This window comes from Notolabrus celidotus, chromosome 15 (assembly GCF_009762535.1).
Source record: "Notolabrus celidotus isolate fNotCel1 chromosome 15, fNotCel1.pri, whole genome shotgun sequence".
Lineage (NCBI taxonomy): Eukaryota > Metazoa > Chordata > Actinopteri > Labriformes > Labridae > Notolabrus > Notolabrus celidotus.
In genome coordinates, this window is record NC_048286.1 from 30,309,959 (window position 1) to 30,334,308 (window position 24,350).

Here is a 24,350-nt window from a genome sequence, read left to right on the forward strand (position 1 = left end):
CAAGATCGTAAATTTCACCACTTCTTCAACATTACGTCATAACCTGTGGCATCGGGCCAGACGTCAGTCTCAAAAGATATCCGACACCATGGACGAGGAAAAGTTTATACTGTGTTGTTCTCGCGCGTTTTGGAGTTCTCGAGGGATCTTGAGTTTCCTGCTCCGGAGTGCGCGCCGCTCCAAACACGCATCCTATGGACCAGGGCGAAAGTCCCTGGACGGAGCAGAGCCGTGTCGCAGCCGTAACGCGGCGCACACGCATCCTGTGGATTCCCCGAGTCAGACTCAGACCTTCATTTCAGCAGCCACATTAAGACAATTACAAAGTCAGCCTACTATCACCTTAAGAATATATCAAGGATTAAAGGACTTATGTCTCAGCAGGATGCAGAAAAACTCCTCCATGCATTTATCTTTAGCAGACTAGACTACTGTAACGGGGTCTTTACAGGACTCCCTAAAAAGTCCACCAGACGGCTGCAGCTCATACAGAATGCTGCTGCTCGAGTCCTAACAAGGACCAACAAAGTAGACCACATCACTCCTGGTCTTAGATCTCTACACTGGCTTCCTGTCTGTCAGATGATAGACTTTAAAATCCTGCTGATGGTTTATAAAGCACTGAATGGTTTAGGTTGATCTGCTGCTATGAACCACCTCGACCTCTGAGGCCATCAGGTACTGGTCTGCTTTCAGTCCCTAGAGTCAGAATGAAACATGGTGAAGCAGCCTTTAGTCATTATGCACCACATATCTGGAACACACTCCCTGAGAGCTGCAGGTCCGCTCCAACTCTCACCTCTTTTAAATCAAAGATTAAGACCTTTTTATTTGACACTGTCTTCCTGTCTTTTCTGTTTTATCATATTTGTCATTTTAATTGTGTTCTTTCATGCTTGTCTGAATGTTTCCAATGCCTTGAATATTTTAATGTAAAGCACATTGAGTTGCCATGTGTATGAAATGCGCTACACAAATAAAGTTGCCTTGCCTTGCCTTGCCTTGCCTTGCCTTGCCTTGCCTTGCCTTGCCTTGCCTTGCCTTGCCTTGCCTTGCCTTGCCTTGCCTTGCCTTGCCTAATAAACACTTGTATCCTAATTTCTGATCGCTGCATCTTATTTGCTCAGTTGCCTGTAATGTTTATTTTTGTCTTCTTTACAACACAAACTGTGGCAACTATGAAATCTCAGGAACATGAGACCACTGCAGCTCATTGTGGGCTTAACACCATTAAATGCCAACATCACATCACATCACAGAAATGGCCTAACTACCTTATTTCTACATTTTACATACATATGTATTCTTCAGAGGCAGATTGCAGGACTTTGTATGTAAATCTTTAAGAACATTTTCCCTTTACAAACAGAAGGTTAGAAGCTTTTGCACCGGTACATATCTGCAACATGGTCTATGTGTGTACTCAGTGATTAAGTTGCACACCAACATAAATAGTTCATGCAGTTTTGCTGCCGCTTTCTTTAACCAATAAGCTAAAGGAAACCGTGGAGCAAGTCAAAACATTCATAAATGGTACGCTTGCACATCCCTGCCATGAGACTTGATTGGTATATTTCATGAGAACATGTTATATTGTAAATAATTGAACAGATTGAATTCAAACAAACTGGATTTCATATTTAAAAAATCCCATGATACAGAGGACTCTGCTTTACTGATGATAAAATAACTGCTATCTGAATGTCAAACATTGAGCATATGAAATATTCATATATGTAGATGTAAAAGGAACGGAGGACTGTATTGTAACTTGTCTTCAACATGTTTTAAGTTGCTCTCTTAAAGTGTTTTGGAGATGAGAAAGGGGTGAAGAAGTCAGAAGAAAATGAGTCTTGAATGAGTGATTGCTGAAAGGACAGATGGATTAAAGACGGATAAATATGTGCTTCGAATAAAAGGACAGATTGCAAAATAATACTTCCTGGCACACCATTAAGAGAAAATCACTAAACAGTGACAATTAGGCAGGACTGTGCAGTGACAAAGTCTCACATGAAGCATGTCATTTTTTCATTATGTTGATTGTTCCGCTGCGACGTGACTCATCTTCACTAACCGAGTTGACGTCCTCATTTGTCTGTTGCTGCGAGTGACTCTCGGTTGAACTCACTCATTTGTCCACTCCATCATTCTCTGTCTCAATGCCTTCTAGGTTCACAACAAGGTTCCACACAAGGACTCCAATAAATCACAAAGTAAAGTCACTCAGGTGTCTCGGGACAGAGCTGATGAGAATATGCCTTAAATGTCTTCTTAAAGGGAGATGTAGTCTTTGGAATATTTTGACTCTAGATTTCCAAATGCTCTTAGGCACATGTTCACTGTACACCATGATGTGTAACTGCAGCTGAAGGATATTGTTCAATCGTACATCATCACAAAAAGGGGGTTTTTTTTCGACCGGAGACTTCAGAAAAGATGCTTAAAAAAATATAACATAAAAATCTAAATTTGGAAGATAACAGATTAAAACCCTTTGCCATCACAAATCACTTTCCACTTTCAGCCACTACGCTCCTAGACAATGGAACAGCCTGCAGGAGGATCTGAGGGGAGCTGATGGAGATATTGAGACTTTTAAACATAAACTAAAAACACATTTATTCAGTCTGGCTTGGCTATGTAGGATTTAACAATTGTATTACTTACTTTTTACTGTTATATTGATTTATATGTTGCTTTATTATTTTACTAATTTTAACTGTTCATCTTATTTTATATTTAATTATTTAATCATTCATTTATTTTATTTTATCAACTTAGTTTTATTGACATTTTTAGCCTTAATTTTATTTTCAACTCTTATCCTTACCCTTTTTAAATTTGTTTATTTTAACTATTTATATTCTTTATATCAATTTGACGCTTTAACTTATTTTAATTACACATATTTTATTGTTGTTGGTGAGCATTAGCCTCTATTTTATTTTAGTCTCAATTTTAAAATCCATTTTTGTTTCTTTTCAACATGTCTTGCCTTTTTTTTCTGCTTCTTTCTTGTTTTCAATCGCTGTAAAGCACTTTGGGTTGCATTTGACTTGTATGAAAGGTGCTATATAAATAAAGCTTGATTGATTGATTGATTGATTGATTGACTGACTGACTGACTGACTGACAAACAATAAACTGCGCTTTAACTCAACTAGTCAGAACAATGCTTGATCTTGATTCATTATTTCTGCTCTCACTTGATTTCCATTCTGTTCTCTACTCACTACAAACCATCAGCTCTTCAGAGGCCAGAAGCATCACCACAAAAGCACCTTCTCAACTTTGCCTTTTGCTGCACAAAAGATGATAAACATTGTGCTTATAACACTTTGCTGTTGCTATTTTCTAAACAGAAGCCTCCTTCTAAAGAAATAGGATTGATGGACGACTCTTCAGCTGGCTCGTAGCTAGTTACCGTCAGTCTCTCTAGAAAGCAGCAGCACCACAAACACAACAAATATGTCAAGTTCAGTAGCTAAACTATACAGCTAATACTGTGTCCACCAGATAATCTGAAGCATTTGAGGCTTTAAATTGTGTCGAACTGACTTCCACAAATATCAAAACTTCAAATATTTCAGTGTACTGGGCAAACTGTATGTTAATACATCAAAGAGCTGATGAGCTGATCAGTGTGCTGCAGGAAGAATAACACGAGTGTGTCCCGTTAATGAAAAGTGCAAATATAAATAGGCTTTCTGACAGCAAAGTAAACCACTGGAAAGTGTGTCAATTGGAAGAACAATTACAACAACATCACTGTTTGGGTTGGACTTAGTTCAAATGTGTTGCATTATGTGGCAGATTTGATCTTGTTTGCAGTGGTTGGCAGCCTCATTTCTTGTTTCTGTATCTGTATCTTAACAAAGGGGCCGACCTCACTAGTATCACCTGTGGGTAGCGCTCTTACTATTGACAAGTACATCATAAAAGTACATCTCTGTTAAAATGTGATAAAAGCTTCTTGCCTTTAAAACATATATAGCAGCAGCCATTAAACAAGCCTTTAAAAGGTCCTCATGGTTCACAGTTTTCCACTTAATATAAACCATGCATAATGTAGCGTTTGATTTATGCGTGTTCTGGGCCTGAGCTGAGAGAATAAAAAAAAGGATACACAAACATTTACAAATAGCAAACTGCTGCCTGTGGGAAAGTCACAGTTTGAACACAACAGAAGCCACAGGCTGAAGTAAAAACAGCGTCAAATACCACCGTTCAAAGACATTTGATTTCCATGGTCACAGCGTGGCCAGGGGTGTGACGGTAATTAGAGGAAATTAAGCTCCGAAAACAATGTAAGTAAGCTGCTGGTGATGTGAAACAAAGTTTATCTTCTGATGTTGGTGACGAGCGAGGCATGGCAGTGTGCAGGGAAAAGTGTACATTACACTGTCAGCGCTGAGTATGTTAAGGCCTGTCTCATAGCAGGTATATATTTTAATCCTGAGCACGTAGGCTGTCAGGTATGTCAGCTGCAGGAACATCTATACACAAGTCAACAGCAGTGCAGAGAAACCAGAGATTGACTGTCCTTCTAATTAACTTACACATACAAACAGAGGTGTTTCAGCAAAGAGCCTTTATAGGGCTGATAATTCCCTTATATACAGGAAGTAAAGTGCACTCACAATGAAAGGTGATGTCATGATTACAGTCTATTACTGACACTTTCTTTGTGGATGAGATCCTTTCCTGTATATAAGGTACATATCCACTCATTACCTGCGATACTGAGGAAGGCTCTGTGCTGCAACACGTCTGTTGATGGTCTGTGCGATACTCTGCCCAGATTAAATACATTAAAGTTATGTTTAAAACATATTTTGATTTCAGTTATAATATTAAAGTTGTGCCACAATTTGAAAGTTACAGAATATTAAAGTGTTGAAATTGTTGTATCTTGACTTTATCCTGTTGTCTTGCATTCCTTGCTCTCCAGGGTGAAAACCCTTGTGTTTGTTTCATCCACCTATTGCTTGAACACCACCCAAGCCTATTCAGGCCTTAATGTCTCATACTGCCTTCTTAAAGAATCTTTGAGGCCTGAAAAAACTTATAATTGAAAGATAAGAATTGACAGTGTGTGCTGTCTGACTGCATAGAAAACCTCTTTGTACATCCAGATCAACGGGTCTGCAGAAGAGGAATGAGTGTGTTAAGAATGTAAACAACTCCTGAACACTAATACATTTACCAGGTAATTCTACCTGAAGCAGATAAGAGAATGTGATTGTTGAGTTTGTGTGATTATTGTACAACTGGCTTCAGATTGACTTTATTAATTACACATCTGTATTAGCAATTTCACTGGAACAGTTTTCTCTGTTCATTATATCTGTGCCTCAGATGGTGACCCCCCCAAATCAGGGGTGATCGCAAAGTCATGTTCTTTAGTTCAAGCTACACCTTTTTATATTTACACGGGAGTGGGTCCCCTTCCACAGAGGCTGCAATCTAGCACCTCCATGTTTTTTTACGGTGGCACAGAGCGAACAAGTTTTTGTACTTAGTGAGTGGTTCTGCAAAATGCACCAGCTGGAAGAAGAAGACCAAGACAAGGAGAAAACAAAGTAAAAGAAGACGGCAAAGATGAAGATGACCGAATGGAGGATTATACTCATGCCTCACAGGGGCTTCTTGACCTTGAAGGCCACCTTTGCTGCACCGACTGGAGGGGTGAGTAAGGGAGTGATTAATTCTAGAATCTGACCGCTAGATATTCCTAAATATTGTACTTTCTACACACTGTACCTTTAATACATTGCCACCACCTTACATATGTGAATGCACCTGTGTTCATTCTACAGCTGGAGCACTGAGGTCAACCAATCAGCTCTCCCCGGGCGGGCCTAAAACTTGTCTGAAAAGCAGGGGTGATGGACCAGCAGACGCACTTTTGAAAGTTTTACAACACTGACAAATACCCATCTCTTCTCTTTTTACTTATTCCAAATTAATATTTCATAATGTGCATTGTTGTTCTTTGTAAAGCACTTTGGTAAACTTTGGTTGTTTCAATGTCTTCCAATATAAATAAGACTTGACCTGATGTCTGTTGTTAAAGCTGATTTTGCTTCTCTCTTTTAGACGCATGCTTTGTAATATATTGGCTCTTATGTCTGTATTCATGTATGACAACTGTTAATTTTATTTCATAAAAAAAAACAGATCACTTTTTTTGATGATTTAACTACCATCTGCCACCGCAAGGATGTCATAATTCATGTTATAATGGATGAACTGCCAAAACTTACCAAATACATCTCCCTTCTAGTACAATCTGTGGTAAAGCTGCCACCTGTATGATATGTCATTGAAATATGATGAAATGAAGAACAATCTTAATTAGTGATTACAACCCTTGCCTTTTTTTGATCCCTCACTCTGATCTTCTTAACTATGAGACTGGAAACACCAACAGCGTTTAAGAAGAGCCATTCCGAGCCACCAACAAGCTGCTTCCTCTCCATCCCCTCAGACACATTTCAGATTTTAATTAACCGAGTCAGTGAAGGTCTTCCTCCTGAGAGGGGGGGTTTAGGGTAGTTTTACAGTAAGCTGAGGTGAGCTGAAAAGAGGAAGAGGAAGATTAAAGGAGAGATGCCTTCGTGGTGTATTTTGAGTGTGTTGGGGGTGTCAGGTGGGAGCGTGGTCTTAATCATTGATCCCATGCAGCCACCAGAACAGAACAAAGGCCACTGAAATATTCATTAAAACTGCTCTGAGCTTGTCGTGAGAGAGGGATGGAGAGAGAAGGGAGGGGAGAGGGGGGGCAGTGCGAGGAGTAATGAGAGGAGGTTAGCTTTTTAACATCTCATTACTGGAGTCCACTGGCTCCCACAGAGACAGGAAGATAGAGGCCCTGTCACTTAGCTCTGTTATATGAACCCAGATCAGATCGTGCCCGCTGCTGCAGATGTGACAAAGATAGGACCTTCTTCCTGGACAGTGCAATCATATCTCATGTTTCTTTGTAACCAAAATCCCCCAGCGCCTCACTGGTCTGTTGCCAATGACAGTGATACAACAGGGTTTCATCCACACATGGATATCAAAGGAATAAGCCTGTTTTTTAAAATGAAAACCGGTCTGCCAGGGAAACAGGAGAGGAAGCGTCCTGCACAATGAAAGCAGGGTTTACCCGTCTTTCTGAAAACATATGATGCATTCAGGTGCTTCTGAGTCAGACGGATGAACCATGAGGGATCACGCTGTGTATGACGGCTCATCCTGTGGCCGTCACACAAGCTATAGCTGAAAGTGCTTGGCTGTCCAGGTAGATGTCTGCACCCCTGCTGCGTCTGAGATGTGTTTTTGATTAAAGCATGTGCATTTTAACATTACAGGCACATACTGCTCACTGGTTCCCTTTTATTTGCTCTGTGTTTGTTGTTGCTCCAGGAGACTGAAACAGACAAATCTTGAAGGAGTAAGAGAGGAGATCTTTTTTTATTTTATCTGATTCACTTTTTCCCTCCAAATAAATAAAACATATTAAAAAGTCACATAATCATGGAGGTAATGTTGATGTTTTTTTTTCTTGGTGGTGTTGCTGTGGGTAGCTGATAGACAGTATTTGAGGCTTTCAAGGAATAAGAAAGGGAAAGGAGGTATATGTGTTTTGCAGGAGAAATGACAACAAAAAAACACTGAAGCCTGATCGGTGGTTCTACAATTACAAAGTTGATAACGTAGGTATTCCTCTGATATCAGCTTGGCAATAAAAATGTTCTGCAAATGACCCAGAATGATATTATCCAATTCATATCAAATCTCACCATCTACTGGGTAACTGCTTCAGTATTTATAGGCACTCAAACATTTCAGTAATAAAGACAATTCAACCTCTAAATCAGGGGTTCCCAAAGCATGGGTCAGGACTCCCTGGGGGGTCGCAAGACACAAGTGGGGGGTAATGAAATGTCTTCCAGAATGTTTAAGTTATCTAGAATTATTTTGTGTTACTTATATATAATCTGTTAACTTGTGGTGAACAAAGAAATACTGACAAAATGCAATTAATATAATAACAATTATTATATATTAATAATAATTAATAAATATCAACACAAATAGAAGCTAAACTTGAACTAAAACTTATAAAATATATAAATAATATAATATAATATAAATATAAAATGTAATGAGTTTTCTGCCTTTCCTTTTGCCAAATGACTCCTAAGTTTAGGGTTAGTGAACAGTGAATTATCAAAAGCATCAGTAGCAGTAGGTCAATTCATAACAGCACAGGAAACAGACACATGCTCATATAGGTAGGCTAATTTTCTGCAGACCAGCTAAATGAAGCCACATTAAATCACTCTGATGGACAGTGGGGGTCGCAAGTCTTTGGCACCTACATTTTGGGCGTTGCAGGCTGAGAAGTTTGGGAACCCCTGCTCTAGATGACTGAAAACTAATATACCTGTACATTAGACTATTAATATTACTTTGAGATTACTATTGTCATAATACTCTTTGGTTAAATCAGTCTCAACCCCATGCATATGCAGGCTGCAACAATATGCATGATGAAGATGAGAGCGTATATCTTTTTGTTTTATTTTATGTCTTATTTGGATTAAGCTGCTCTTTGCTAGCCTGCTCCAGGAATCAAGCTCGATGTAAACTGTGAGATTCGTGTCACACATCTGTTATGAAACGTCTCCACAATAAATTACTACATTCATCAGCGCATTGACTTCATGTTGATAAATGTGAGCTCTGTCAGGACGAGAGCGCACAACAAAGAACTTTGCAGCAAAAGGTGGAGATGCTGACAGCTCATCACACATTCAGATGCAAAACAAGAGCAAACGACAGAGAGCTGCAAAACTTAATGGGATTATTTTTAAGTTGATTGTTATCAGGGCATTATTCTTTGGGGGTTGGGCCTTGATACAGAGCAGATAGTGGGGGGAAATGTTGCCCAAAGTTTGAACATGCATGATGTAACTTATGCAGTCATTTCTAAAGCTAATAACAAGAAAATTTTGACCGCCAATGAGTCAAATTCAAGTCCACTAGATAAAAGTTCAGTGTTTGTTTTAGCCTGAGCCATCCATCGCCCAGACCCCACCCCAAGCAGACTTTCACACTCCTCATATATGCCACCCTTCTTCAAGGACACATTAACACAGCATCCCTATATTACAGAAGAGGTCCCTAAAGCTTTAAGTTTTGAAGCGTTGGACCACCGTCCCAGCTGCCATATCTGACACGTTCATAAAGAGAGAGCAGGTTGAATAAAAACAGCCACAGGGATCAAAACTCAAAGACAGAGATAATGCTTTTAGCCTGGGGTAAGGGAAATAGCTACCCCCCAAAGATGATTACACAATATTCAAATTTGACTTTTCATCATCTCTGAATGATGGAGACAGATGCTTTGTGTCACTCCAGGGCAGAGGGGTGGGGTTCTTTGAAAAAGTGCCAGTGAACATTACATAAAGATTCCCTTTCCGTCAGACTCTCTCTCTCTCTCTTTCTCTCCCACTTGCTGTCTCTCAAGGGCATGTCTAATAAGGATATGGGAGGACATGGACCACATCTGAGAGCAGCTGATTAAGTCAATGGATGTTGTGGCTGGAAATTAACATTTTTCTCTTCTGTGTGTGAGAACTGTTGCAAAACCTTCTCTGACTACATGTTCTTAAACACAGTTTTTGTGAAAGCACAGACTTGGTTCTCCGAATGAGCGTCCTGTGGGAGTGGAAGGAGTGGGAGTGATGAAGAGATTTGAGTCCAATTTTTTGGAGTTTTTTTTTTTTTTTAAGTATCAGAGATTTCTCCAAAATCGGGCCAATAAATCTGCTGTGTAACATCACATTGAAAGTGGACAGAACACTCTCCCCTCCTACTGCTTTTTAATATTTGAAGAGCACTCCGGCAATTTAGTTGATGGATCTTGCAAGAGACAGATTTTTTTTCAAAAAAAGGTCAAAGCTGATGTAGTAACAGAAAAGATATCCAGACTTTTGGGCTCATGTTGGAGTATGAAAAACCTGGATCCTAGTTTTTTTCTGATGCTAAGTTCTGAATACAGGTCGTCTCTCAGGTTCAAACGTCATTTAGTTCATTTTATTATCTAGCAGGAGAGTTGCTTCCATCAGTTAAAATGACTAACAGTGCAGTCAATCATGAGCTGTAGATCATTAGCATTCATTGTGTGAGTCATTGATTATGGGAGAATGGGCAATGGGCCATCTGTGAGATGACTGTGCGGAAAGACAAATAAATCACCAACACATCCCTGTCAGTAAGCATCTACAGCGAAACCACAGAGTACCTAATAGATTCATGGAGTCTGTAACAGCTCTGTCGTACATTAAGGCCCACCTGAAACACAAAGACAATAAGCTAATACACCAACCTCCACACATCCAACTCCAACTTGACCTAAGTGGAGCAGAACTTAATGCATAGTGCAGGATGTTCCTCACCAACATAGGCAGGATGTTTTTTTCTGATGACACATTAGCCAAATATACCGAAACAAAAGAAGAAGAAGTGAGTTGGGCGGGTATTATCGAGCAAATCACACAGAAGGCTGAAACTAATGTAATGAGAAAAGCCCTAATATGGTCCAAAAAGAACAACAAAACAAGGGAGATGCATTAACAGCCAAATGAGGTCAAAAGACGAAAAGGCTACCAAGGATTAGCTGACCAAAGCTGGAAAGGGCGACCCAGGACAGAGGGCGAGAGAGCATGACCAAAGGGTTCTTGATTCCTCCTGCTCCAAGTTGAGACACAGGATTGATGTCACTGTTAAAGTCACGAAGAAGAGTATCTATTCTATTTATTTTGATATAATGTAATGCTCAAGATGTGTGTGATTTTAGACCTGAAGGATGTAAGGCTTATTCTGTTTTCGTCAAAATAAAAGTACCCTAATGCTTACAACTCTTCAGAAGAGTTACCTGCTGAAAGACTGCAGAAGAAATGCAGATATCTGGGACTGTCACGTGTCTGCAGTGTGAGATAAATAAACAAATGAGATGGTAGAAAAGTGTGTGTTTTTGCAGTTTATTCAAAAATGTTTAATGCCAACTATAGATCAAAACTTTGACTCTATGTGTGTCTCATTATAAGATACAACTTATCAGCTTCAGCCTGGCCCACATTTGAATACTTTTAAAATATTAACATGTTGGAATTGAGAGACCCCACACATGACCTTGTTTTTGGAAGGATTGAACAGTTTTGTTCTTACAGTGTGTGGAAACAAGACACACAACACACCACACATTAACATATTCCACTCACCAACAGCAAAAGTCCTGACTCGTGGTCAAACCAAGCGGCAACCTCTGGTCTCAAACTATGAAGCCAATGCAGAAGTGTTATAAACTGCAATACATCGAGAATCCGCTTGAGGCTGGCTGCAGAAAGACCGGAAACCACATAGACGCCCTTTCAAAAAAGACTATCTTTGTAACATTAATAAACATGTTTACAGCCTGGTTCAAAAAACAGCTTGGCTCTAGGTAGCTCATTTCTCTATCGGCACACACTATACGCGACGGCTCAGAAAATATTAAGATTACGAGTTTTTGCCCAAATTAGGACATGACTGACTTGACTCCCGGTCGGGAACACATATCTGTTGGCTAGGAGGCTCAAACTCCGCCCCTTTACGTCACACTCTGCCCGGTTGAGTTCTGCATTTCCAATATGGCTGCCCCGTCGATTGGACAGATGGGTGACGTCACGGATACTACGTCCATATTGTATAGTCTATGGGTCAAACGTGACGAGCTGCTAAGCTAACTGGTATATCCTCTGCAGTAGCAATTTATGTTCAACTAATGTAGCTCTAGTAAAAGTTCAGACAGGAAGACTATAAAAGAAATCACAGCAGTTGTTTAACTATCCTCTCCCTCGTTCAATAGCTCACCCGCTTCCAGCTGCATGCTCCGGAGCTGTCATTGGTTAATCAGTGTTGGCTGTCATCCAATAGCTCAGTGGCACACCCTGATCGTCAGCCTATCAACTTTCTGCTATCTTTTTAAATGTGTCTCTCTCTCCAGCTAGTTCCTTCTTGCATTGATGGTGCGCACCCCTCCACCTCCCCATCTCCACCTGTTCTCTGCAAGTCTTCAATTCCTAGAATTCATCAACCACCACCACCAGTGTCTGGACTCTAGGGGGATTTCTTCTGCTGCCAAATTCACACATCCCACGCTCACAGAATTATCCCCATAGAGTCCTTACGCCAAAGATTTCTGTCAAGTTTCATTATTCATTAAGTTGTAATAAATAACATTTAATTTTCAAACTGTGTCTCTCCTGATTGAACTCTCCTCGTTGGTTTGATTGTGGTATGTTTCACAGGACACTTTATATTTCCACATTATCAGCCATTACAAGGCAGAGTGAAATTACATGAATAATATTATGAAATATCAGAGAGCCTAATCTGACTTATGAAATGTGTCATTGCAACAGAATTATGCTTTACAACGAGACTGTCTGACACTGGCCAGCAGCACAGTCATTTCTGCTGTGCAACATTAATTTTTGACATTTAGTTTCACTGGGATGAGATTTACAACCACACAGCAGACATGTATTGCCAGAGGCAGCCTTTGACATGCTGCTAAGTGGTTCTACATAATGTTTGTGTTTTTACTGTCAAAATAACTTTAAGGCTGTAGGCTCCACTGACTTCCAACCCTTTGGGGGGACCTTAGAGTTCAGTTAGGATTCTCTCTTCCAGGAACTTTTGTTCATTTTACTTTTAAATGTTCATCCGGCCCAATTAGGTTAAATTTCAGTGCACTGGCTGCTGGTCAGATATAATTCATTTGCGGCTATCACTTATAATTACGTCTTGCATTAACCATGCCTCCCAGAAGAGACTTGCTTCTTCTTCCTCCACCTCATCTGCACAGGAAGCATTTTGTGCTCTTCAAAGTACAGCTCAGACCCTGCTCTCTTTTCAAAAGCACTTCCAAATGAGATCAGAGCATTAGAGGTTAAGATTCTTGATGATATTAACTTTCCTGCTTCATCCGCCGCTCCTTCTCCAGGACTCCAGTGGTGGATCCCTAAGTGGGCGAGTTGCCTCCCGGCTGTTGAATCCATGCATGGTTCAAATTAAATTCCTGGGCAGCAGATGACTTTGTTGACCTTCTGATTTCATAAGTTCAGAGGAAATGATTGCATCATCCGGACATTGATGATTAAACACCTTCAAAAGTACTTTAACATCCACATCAAACCCTGAGCTAATCATGAAAGGAACATCGTATCTTTTTAGACCCATGTGGCGTAATATCCATAAGGCTTTCCAAAGAGATGATGGAAGGCTCTTTGATTCTTTCTTTTCGGAGAGTATTTGCCTGGAATTATGAGAAATGTCTTGTGTTTTATAGAAGATGGTCCCTGAAAGGGGCCGGTTTTACTGTTAAACTTATTTTCAACTGCAAGGGAATAAAAGTAAAATATTCCCATATGCCAATGACAAAATAACCTTTAATCTAGTATGTTTTTACAACCTGTAGAGACACACCTGGCTCCTGAACTGTTTTCACTTTATTACTTTGAGAATCTACACCATGTACCAAATGGAACGAGCACTCAAGACACTATCACAATAAACAAGGACAGGTCACTGGCAAGGATATCATGACACGATAAGAATCACAATAGGTCATGGTATGGCACATATTCCAATACATTGCCATATTTATTTGCTGCAAATTTAAAAGTTGAGCTGAGAAAAAAAAAACTTGTTGTGCCATGAATCAGCTGTTTAATCCAAATTGTTCATCCCAATTATGTACAACTTAGGGTTTTTGTATTACCATTTATGTTACCAAATATTCAAACTTTGGTATGATGGTAGACATCCAACAGTGTTGACACAGCAGCAACAAAAATACAAGTCTTGGCTACCCACAAGTGGGAACCGTCTTGTTTTTAAATTAACAACCTGTAGACTGTAGATACAATAGAAGTCTCTGAACGAATACAAACCCATCTGAAATCCTTTAACTGTAAAGAAAGGCATAATAAGAAGGGCTTTCTCAAAGATAAAGGGACAGAGCCTTTTTAAAATATTGTAGAACATACAAGTTATTACTCATGATCTAGCAGACGTTTGTGGTGATGATGTGAAAGCCAATCAGTGTTTACATTTCCTGACAACCTGGACTGCTTCAGAAATGGTCAATCCAGCCCCCAATCAACAATTTGAAAGATGCTTTCTTCTCCTCTTGAGAACAGACATGACAAAGTTAGCATTTTTACTTGATGTTTATGTCTTAGCAAACGTAAGACCTGTTGCAAGCCAATCATAACATGTATCATAAGTTTGGTTGTCGGGCTCATCCTGCTGAGTAAGTCAGAGTGGAGTCATGTGTAACGGTACTGTCCACTGTTGAAGGGACACCTTCTCCAAACAGACAAACAACTGCTACCCCAGGAATGTAATGAACCAAGACATGACAGCTTTCATGTTGCAGACTTAAATGTCACACATAAAACAACTTCCACTAATGACTTACTTTCTGCTAACCCCTGGTTCCACTGGACTTAACACAAATGTATGTTGATGAGTTCAAGGTTGCATACAAAAAGATTGAGCTCCTTCCTTCAGAGTGGAACTGCTGTGAAACAATCACACAATCATTTCTTGTGTCTTAGTCTTAAGGGCAGGGTTTGGATCAATGAGCAGGCCTATGGGCCATCAGCAACATCTACAGAAATGGAGGTTGTTGTGACTATGAGACATAATGATATTTTCAATTGACTGAATGCATTTATGTGAAGGATGGGGAATAGAAAGCTGACCTGAATACAGAATATTAAGTCAGTCCATTAAATGAATCATTGGCCATTCCTGAAAGTGCCCAATTCCCCCCATGTTCCCAACAAAGTTGTCATTTGTTCTTCAGGATGTGTGGTATGTAAATAGATGAACTTCCATTGATCCCAAAGGGGGAAGTTGTTGTGGTACAGCTACATGTTTTCAGAGCAGATTAGAGTGATGGGATGCATATTGGATTTTATAATGACAGAGCAAATTCCTTTTTGATGTTATTATTTCACGATTGTGGGACTATGCATTTATAATTTTTATTTGGGCAGATCCACTTGAAAGCAAATTAAAAATGTCCTACACTGCAGCGTCACTGATCCTCTGTTTCTCAGCTTATCCACACATCAGTTTATATGACTGTATGCTGTAATTAGACCATAACACCATCTTTTCAGTGCTCACCTGGGGTGATTACTGTGTGCAGTAGTGGCAAAAGGAAATTTGTCACACTCTTTCAGCGTGCTGTTTTGTGGTTGGAGGCGAGGGAGCATTGTTGTTGGAAGTTTAGTTACGGAGATCTTAGGAGCTCTGCGATGATAAAAGTTGAATTAACCCCTGCTGTGTGTGTCTGATTATACCCGATTAAGTTTTACCTCCTGTGAGTCCTTTAAGGGAATAAGCGGTGAACTTTTGAGGGAATTACAAGCATGTAACGGTTACCCTTTCTGGAAGTGGTTTTAAGGATGAGGCCTGAAGGTGGTCTTTGTGTAATCTGCACATGATGAGAGATACAGTCTCATTTTAATACCCCTACAGAAACCCTGGTTAATGTCACATGGCCATGATTGGAGGCCATTGTTAAAACTCTAACATCAACATGATTCTAACACCTGGGTCACTTACCTACAGTACAAAGTGTTGAAGATTGTGTATTGGGACAAAAATGTGGCTTCATCCTCAAAAATCCTTACTTTTGTGTTTCTCAAATGTCATTGAGAAAACCAGTTAAAGTTTGTGTGCATTAAAGTACACATTTTAAAAGAATTAAAACATAGATTCAGTCCGTATGAAAAACAAAGAAACCTATTAAGTTGAACCAACCACTGTTTATCTGCCATGGACATCATCCTCTAATGGTTTTGATTGTATCATTTTTAAAAATGTAACCATTTCTTGAAGGTCCTAGATCAACTTTTGTGCAAGAGTAGAATGATGATGGAGGAAGTTAAGCTACATAACAGTTAGAGCATTGTATTTGTAACTTTGAGAACAGGTGGATATACTGTACCTCAAGTGGCATTGCATGTGTTTTGTAACTGGGATAATGATATGAAGGTTTAATGAAGCTCAGCATAAGTTCAAGCAGGAAGACACTTGTGTACTCATTAATTCATTCATTAATAAGTCATCATTAATTCATGTCAATATATCTCCCTCACAGTCTCTTCCTGTTCAGCTCATCATTGGCATTTACTCAAAATTAAACAAACCAGATTGAGCCTGTACCTCCAATGAAAAATCCTCCTGCTGCAACCGAAACTCTAAATCTGTTCCCCCTCTGTTCTGCTTTCAGTTTGAACGTTACAATCCTCCTCCAACTCATCTCATCAGTGTCCATCTCCAGCTCCTCAGATCATCCACCACCACCAGTGTCTAGACACCAGAGAGGGTATCCCACCTTGCTCTCAGCCTCCCTACGCTTTTAAGTACATGAAGACATCACAGTGGAGTGTAATCGGCAAAGACTTTGAACATTTCTCATATTTTACAAACTTCCAAAACTGAAGTCTCTCCTGGTTACATGATTTAACACAGGCTTAATTGGATACGTATGAGACTCTAAGCTTTGACATCTTGAATCGATCTTCAAGATAGTGTACTAAGATTTAAGATTTCTGTTTATTTAATATCCGCTCTGTTGCAAAGGCTTTTTTAGAATAAGGAACGTAACATTTCAACTCAATGCAAACTTAATGCTGATAATGATCAGCATTCTTGTAATTGTGACTCAGCCTGTTACTGAATCTAAAACGCATGCTTAAGCAGAACTGCTGAAGGAAAGCAGAGTGGGTATACGGGCTGGACTTGTTTTCTTTTGATAAGAGAGAGGCCATATGTACTTTTTGCTAGGCTTGCAGGATGAGTGGACTGTGTTCTAAATAAGTGTTTGAACTTCACAGATTGCTTTTACCTCTGGCTGAGGTCCAATCCAAATACAGCCAGATCAACAATCCAATAGTGTGTGTGTGTGTGTGTGCCTGAGCGCTGTGAGTGTTTATAGTCCTTACATTTGCATGAGCTGCTCCTTATCTATATCACAGATTCAGATACAGGCCATATGTCAATGTAGGTGCACATAAATACTTTTGAAATCCTAAAATGCACATAAAAACATCTGCCACATCCAAATATTTCACCCAGTTTTCTTCCAAGCGGTGACAGAAACATGAATATCACCACAGTAGGAGCCAGAAGCCTGAGCCCTGCCAGACTGTGTCCCTACTGAGAAACAAATGGCAGAACAAAGTCCCACATGCTTCACTTCACAAACAGATTGTGTGTTTACCTAAAGGTGGCCTTGAGGATCTGTCCAGAGGAGCTCTCTCTGGTGTGGTTGTTGTACCCGTAGAAAAGGTCTCCAAACACAGTCTGGTTAGCCGGGATGTCCACTGATTCCCCGCAGTCTATTCCCTCTGTGCAGGCCTCGGACAGCGGCAGACACGACCTGCCATCTGGACCACGCTTGTAGTCCTCGATACACCTAAGGTGACAGAGGTTTAAGCAGTTTAGTTCAGGTATGTGTCCATTTCATCATATTTCCCTCTAGGACGGTACTGTATGGTAACAGAAATTAACATTCCTGCATTGTAGGTAGCTTTCCTTGGTTTTATCTCAACTCTTGCATTTCATAATTTTATTTTATTGTACCTCTTGAGGATAGAAACTCTGAGTATGCAGAAAGTAAAGCTAGAGTACTCTCAGGTTCAAGTTCACTGTATTCTTAGTTTTGTGAAATAACAGGTGCTGATGAGACTGCCAATTGTAAAACTGTTGAGCCGCTGTTAAATAGTCAGCCATATGACAGAAAGCTGTTTTCTCCTGGCGTGTTTAAAACGATTATAATGGATCAGGTAGGATATAAAAGGATCAATAAGATGCTGTCTGTGATCTAAATGGCCTGATTTTATTGCAGCTTTCAGCTTACCTTCAACCGGTCGACTGCAATGAGAGTGCTCAGACACGATCTGAAAGTCTGTGATTTATGATATTACCTGAATGTTTTGGTTTACAAATAACTGAATACATTTTTGAAAATGTGGGGGGACCCAGAAGCACAATATGATGGTGTAGAAAGATCAGTGTAAAGGTTTATAACCACTGAGGGGGGAATAACAAAAGGCCAACCAGAATGAGGGAGACCAACATTAGAAGAACCAAAATCCCAAGGAGGACAATGAAAAGTGAACAAAAATACTGAGTAGACCTCAGACTGTATGAAACATGACCGTAGTCTCTGTGACGTCACCCGATGGTTTCTGTAGAGACATTTTGAAGCCCATAATGATAATAAAAATAATATATTTTATTTCTAACGCACTTTACATTGAGAACAAATCCCAAAGTGCTTCATGACACATTAAAAAAACAGCAAAAGTAAAAACAGGGTTAAAAACAGACACTAAGAACACATTTTAATTACATTTTAAACACCCATATTTGTGGCTATGGATGAGAGGTGAATGTTTTGGCCTGTAAAGGATATGTTGGTGATTGGAGATGACTGGATCTGGTGGAGGGTAGCCAACTAAAAGGGCTTCAGTGTTGGAGCTGTTAAGTTGTACTTTTTTTTAGGTCTATGCCATGATGGTGGGTGCCCTGTTGGAAATGCTGAATCAACCTAACGTCCGATCAACATGAAGACAGGCAAAGAGATGGAGCTGAGAGGGGCTTTTAGCCTCTGTAGATCATTGGGTACGGTTACATGATGTTTTTTAATTCGGAATTAATAATTTGGAATTAAATAATTCAGAATTAAATAATTCGGAATTAAAGTTTTCTCCTTCGTGTTTACATGGAAATAGTAATTCCGAATTGAGGTTTACATGGAAAACACGTTTAATTGTTTTTATTAAATTCCTCTTAACGTCTGGGGGTTGGGAAGGGTTCTGATTGGACAGGGGCGGGCGTGACGTAATTACATTTACCGGAAGAAAACAGACTCCAGTTCCTGCTTCTTTCATTTTCGGTTACAACATGGAAGACCACACAATAAGTTCAAATGTCGCTTTGATTTTGACTATAGTTGTTAAAAAGCAGCTCGACACAAACATTCTGCTTCACTTTTGTCAGCTGAGGAGGAGATGAGAGATAGACGACCGGAGAAGGGAGGCGGAAGACCGGACTGTGGCGATTCAAAGCTGGTTAGTGCAACAGCTGCTCTACCTCAGCCTGAAATATGAGCCCGCCAGCGCGGAGCATGTGCGTCATCGCGGAAGGACAAGGGAACGAGCATGCGCAGAACGACCGGAATTAATTTAAAGCGGAATGAACGTATACATGATAGAGGAATTATTCAATTCAGATTTAAAATCAGAATAAACCAGCTACTTACATCGGATTTAAGTTTAATTCGGAAATATCATTTTCATTCGGAATTAGGTGTTTACATGGTCATTTTAAATCTTTTTAAAGAGGATTTAATCTTAATTCGGAATTAAAGAGGAATTAAAAGTCTCATGTAAACGTAGCCAATGTCACCTAAGCCACACCCCTAATTATGCTAATTATGTACAGCAGTAAACAGTGTGTACAAATAAATGAATGTATTTTTTCCCGTTAGAATTATCATTTTATCATCCCAATAGGTGTTCCTTGGCTTCTGCAACCAGTCTCAAGTGGACACTCAAGGAACTGCATTATTTTGCACTCCCATATACAGTATCTTCTTGTTTCGGCCCTGTAAGTTGCCACTTGGTGTAGACATAAGAGAAACCTGGAACACTACAGGGGACCAAGACTAACTAATACTGTGAAACAGAAATACAAACAACAAATACAGGTGAAGCTAATCAAGCCCAGGAGGGACCAATTAGGGGAGAGAATACACCTGGGCAGGAAGTAAAGTGTTTAAAATGAGAGTAGAAATATTATTTGTCCGGGAATAATAACTGGACAGTGTTGAAAAAACTACCTCACAAGGTTCAAGTTCAATGTTACTTAATCTACACAGGATACTGTATCTTCTGCAATTTTTATTTTTCATACACACTTAGAATGACACCTTATGATCTTAACTCAAACCAACATGTCTGCAGTGGTGAGAAAACTGTCCTTGTAATGAGCATATTATGTCATATTTGATAATCATGGATCGTATCATTAAACTCTTACACGTCATAATGCTGTAAAAATGTTCAGTGAGATTCACACTTCTCACAGTGGGTGGGACATTTGTATGTGAAGCTGCTGTTTAAACGTATTTGAGAGCAGATTGGAAGTATTTCTTCAATCTAAACCCTGTGGTTACATAGTTACTTAAGATGTAATGTTTCAGTTTAATTCAGTTCAGAGTATGAATGACTCGGACTTCACATCTCAACAGCGTAAAATCATCAGCATCATTTCTACTCAACTGGCAAAATAATCTGGCACATAATCAAAACAGGAAAACCAGGGATAGAAGGTTACAGAGAGAGCAGTAATATGTCAGGGATTTACTCTGAGACGCTCTCTCCTCGATGCCAAATTTCGCAAAGCTAATGTCAGTCTCCAGTGGGATGAGCAGCGGATAAGCCACATCTGCACTGTCCAAAGTGACAACAAAGAAGTGCTGCCGCTGTGAATTAAATGCAACATGATGTCTGATGTAAAAGATGGGTAGGAGAGACAACGGCTTGTTCTGCTCAATTACAAAACCTCTGTTTACAGCATCCAGGTAATGATTTCACAGCGCAGAGAATTCAAGAGGAAAAACACTTTATACAGGGTTTACTTTCATAAACAATTATAGACAGTGGCATTATTATAGATCATAAACTCAGTTGGAAACCACATATGGGACACATAAAAACTAAACTTTCTAAATATATAGGTATCTTATTTAGAATAAGACATCTGTTGAATAAGAAATGTCTATTTTTCCCTCATTACACTATATATATATGACATAATGTGTTGAAGTCTGGGGAAATATTTATAAAACAAACCTAGATCCTAAAAAACATTAGAATAATAAATACAGCTCATTATCAGGAATCTACTAATCCATTATTCACTTTAAATTTTTAGACATTTTGTCTTTCAAAACATTAGAAATCCTTTTTTTGCACTAGAAATAATAGTCTTCCTGTTTGTATTCAACGTTTGTTTATATTAAGAGTGGGAAGTCATAATTTCAGAGGTGTGTAGTGTGTGTTTGAAACATATAAAGCTAGAGCAAACATAAATTGAATATATGTTTCAGTTATAGGAGTCAAAATATGGAACAGACTCGGTGACAAGTTGGAATTGTGAAGTTTCAAAAAAGCCTTAGAATACAAATTAATTAATTAATACAACATTAAATGAGTATTATAATTAAAAAAGAATAATAATCCAATCAGTTTATGTTTGTTTCTTTACTTGTGCTGCTGATGTCTGTGTGAATATTATGGATTGTACAGGATAGGCAAAAAATAAGCCTGGGGCTTCAGCAGACTCCTTTTATGTTAATTGTTGCTGTTGTTTTGTTGCTGTGAGTTTTATTGTGTGAAAGAAATCAATGTTAACATGTAAAATTGTTTTATCTTTTTTTGGTAGATTACAACTCACACAAACTGTAGACTTTAGTTCTTTTTAAATTAATGACCAACATAAAAAATATTAATTAATTAAGTAATTAATTCATACTTCGTTTGATAGGCAGGGGCGAAAAAAAGGGGCCCTCCTTTCAAACCCCTGGTACTAAGATTTTGAGCATCCCACACTTAATTCCTTGCATCACAGTGGATATTTTTGTGACCAATTGTGTTGGAAATTAAATTATGAAAAAAGGAAACTATTGATATATTTCTAGATTATTGATTTTATACAATTAAGGGGCATCAAAATGGCACTTTTTCATCTGTTTTCCACAGAAGGGGCACAAGAGAAGGTCATTTTTGATGTTTTATCTACTACAGCTAAATCCAAGACAGCACTTTAGCACAGTTTCTTTAGGACACGAGGGCACACGGGGGGGAATCACCACCACTGATTATAGATTGCAGACTTTGAATCATCTTGGATTAAAGTTCTGCATACAACACATTGGTTTTAGTTCTCCTGGCTGATCAGAACTCAGCTGAGATTAACACCAAGTGATTAAATGATCATGTTTAATGACCAGATACAAATAACAACAGGTGCAACGTAAAAGAAAGATGAAGTGTTAATCTACCTGATCAGTCTTAATGTAAGTGAGACATAACCACGGCTGTGTTTGAGAGGTTTATATTTGATTTACTGTAGCAACTACATACATTCGGCTATAATTACATGCTTTTCTACATTTATTGTGACATCTAAGGGTAGGAAAAGTGAAGAAAACAATATGTAAACGAGGTAAAATTCCATTAAGTAGCGATTGCTTTTCCTCTTTGCCCACGCCTGTTTTTTTACTCTGACAACACATCATCTGTGAAAAATGATCTTCTATGTTGACATCTTGAATACTGTGTTCCTGTGACATGTGGCACTTATGAATTCCATCACTCAGTCAAACTTATCAGTGACTTCCTTCCATTTACGTGCCGTCGTATGTACATATTCATATCCTCACAGGCTGAGAACACACTGAAGTATTTGAGTCATATGTGCTGGTATTTATAAGATGTTTTTAGAGCAGAGGTGGTCTAATGGTTTCTGCAATTTACAGTCCAAGTATTTAATGTTCACTCATAAGAGCTCATACTTGTCAAGGCTACTAAAGTGAATCCAAGAAGAAAAAAAAAAGATCTTATTGCCTTTCATTCTCTTCTTCCTCTGATTTCTTGCTATGACTCTCTTGGTTATACTTCTTACATTCTCAGTTTATTTATTGTTGTGCTTTTTTCCCTTCAACTACTTTTTGGATTTTGGTTTTTATTTATTTTCTTTATTGCACTTATTTATCTTTTTTTGCTTTAATATCTTCATTTATTAAGTTGTTTATTTATTTTCATGTTTTAATCTCATTATACAGTTTTTAACTCCCTTTAATCAAATTTAATGCCCGAATGGAATTAATTGCTTTTACTGATTTACTGCTCTTATCAGTTTTTCTGTTTTCATCTCTTTTTATTGCTCTTTTCTGCCTCAACTGTTTTTATCACATTTTTTTTAGATTCACATCTTTTTTATCTTTGCTGATTTTACCTCCTCATCTTCACACATTATCTTACCACTCTGGTCCTCTTGGTCTTGGTTCATGGGGTCAGGTTCTTGGGTCTATTTGTTGTCTGGGTTTTCAATGTTATTATTCTCATGGGCAGAATGTGTGTTGGGCTCTTACATCACTTTGCTTATTGTGTTTCAATTTGTTCACGTTTTGTGTTCTTGCTTTGTTCTTATGTATGATTTGCTTGGTTGTTAAGGCACTTTGTAGGCGCATGTATTCAAAGGTGTTGTATAAATACATAAAAAAAAAAAAATACAAATAAGGATAATAATACAGATAATAATACAGATAATAATACCGATAATAATAATAATAATAATACCGATAATAATAATAATAATATTAATAATAATAATAATGATAATAATAATAGTTCTAATAATAATAATAATAATAATAATAATAATAATAATAATAATAATACCGATAATTATAATAATAATAATACCAATAATAATAATAATAATAATAATACCAATAATAATAATAATAATAATAATAATAATAATAATAATAATAATAATAATAATAATAATAATAATAATAATGATGACTGGTCAAGTGTGTTCATTTGTTCTAATTGGGCAAATTTAGGTTTGGCTTTCACCAAGTCACTCCATGTAATCAAAGTTTTGTTAGGCAGATCTAACACGAGAGTCTAACACCAAACTGTATAAATCTCTGGATTGATTAAGGGGATGTGTGTCAGCAGGGTCTGAATTCACCGCATACGAAGCACTGGACAATTATTCTTTATTACCTGGCTCTCTTACTGGTCTTCTGGCTGTGTATGACACTTGATTCTGATTGGTCAAAACCCCTTGACCATACCTTGTCCATGGTTATTAACTTTCACTAACATGAGCAATGCATGAGGCAAGCTGATCACAAGTCATATCAAAATCAGTCTGTGGAAAAGAGTTCCAGCACAGTCTGCTTGTTGACACCATAGACCAGGGGTTCTAGAACTTTTTGGAGCCATGGACCCCTTAAAGGTGAGAAATTGTCCAAGGACCCCCTCATAACTGTACCACAGATTAAGCTCATTAGAGATGTGTCATGATCAAAAGCTGTAGTTCTGAGAGCCGATGTTTTATAGTGAATCAGAAGAGCCGGCTCGCATCGAGAGAGAGAGAGCAGGCTCTCAGTTTTTTCCTTTCTCTGCTTAGCTCTC

The 24,350-nt window shown here is 38.6% G+C and overlaps 1 protein-coding gene across 1 annotated transcript in view; it reads right to left on the bottom strand.

Moving 5' to 3' along the window:
* astn1 (astrotactin 1) overlaps positions 1-24,350 on the bottom strand; it is a 616,195-nt gene that overhangs the window by 302,974 nt on the left and 288,871 nt on the right. The window contains exon 13 of the mRNA XM_034703125.1: positions 17,348-17,542. Coding sequence (XP_034559016.1) covers positions 17,348-17,542 — 195 coding nt within the window. The remainder of the gene's footprint in view (positions 1-17,347; positions 17,543-24,350) is intronic.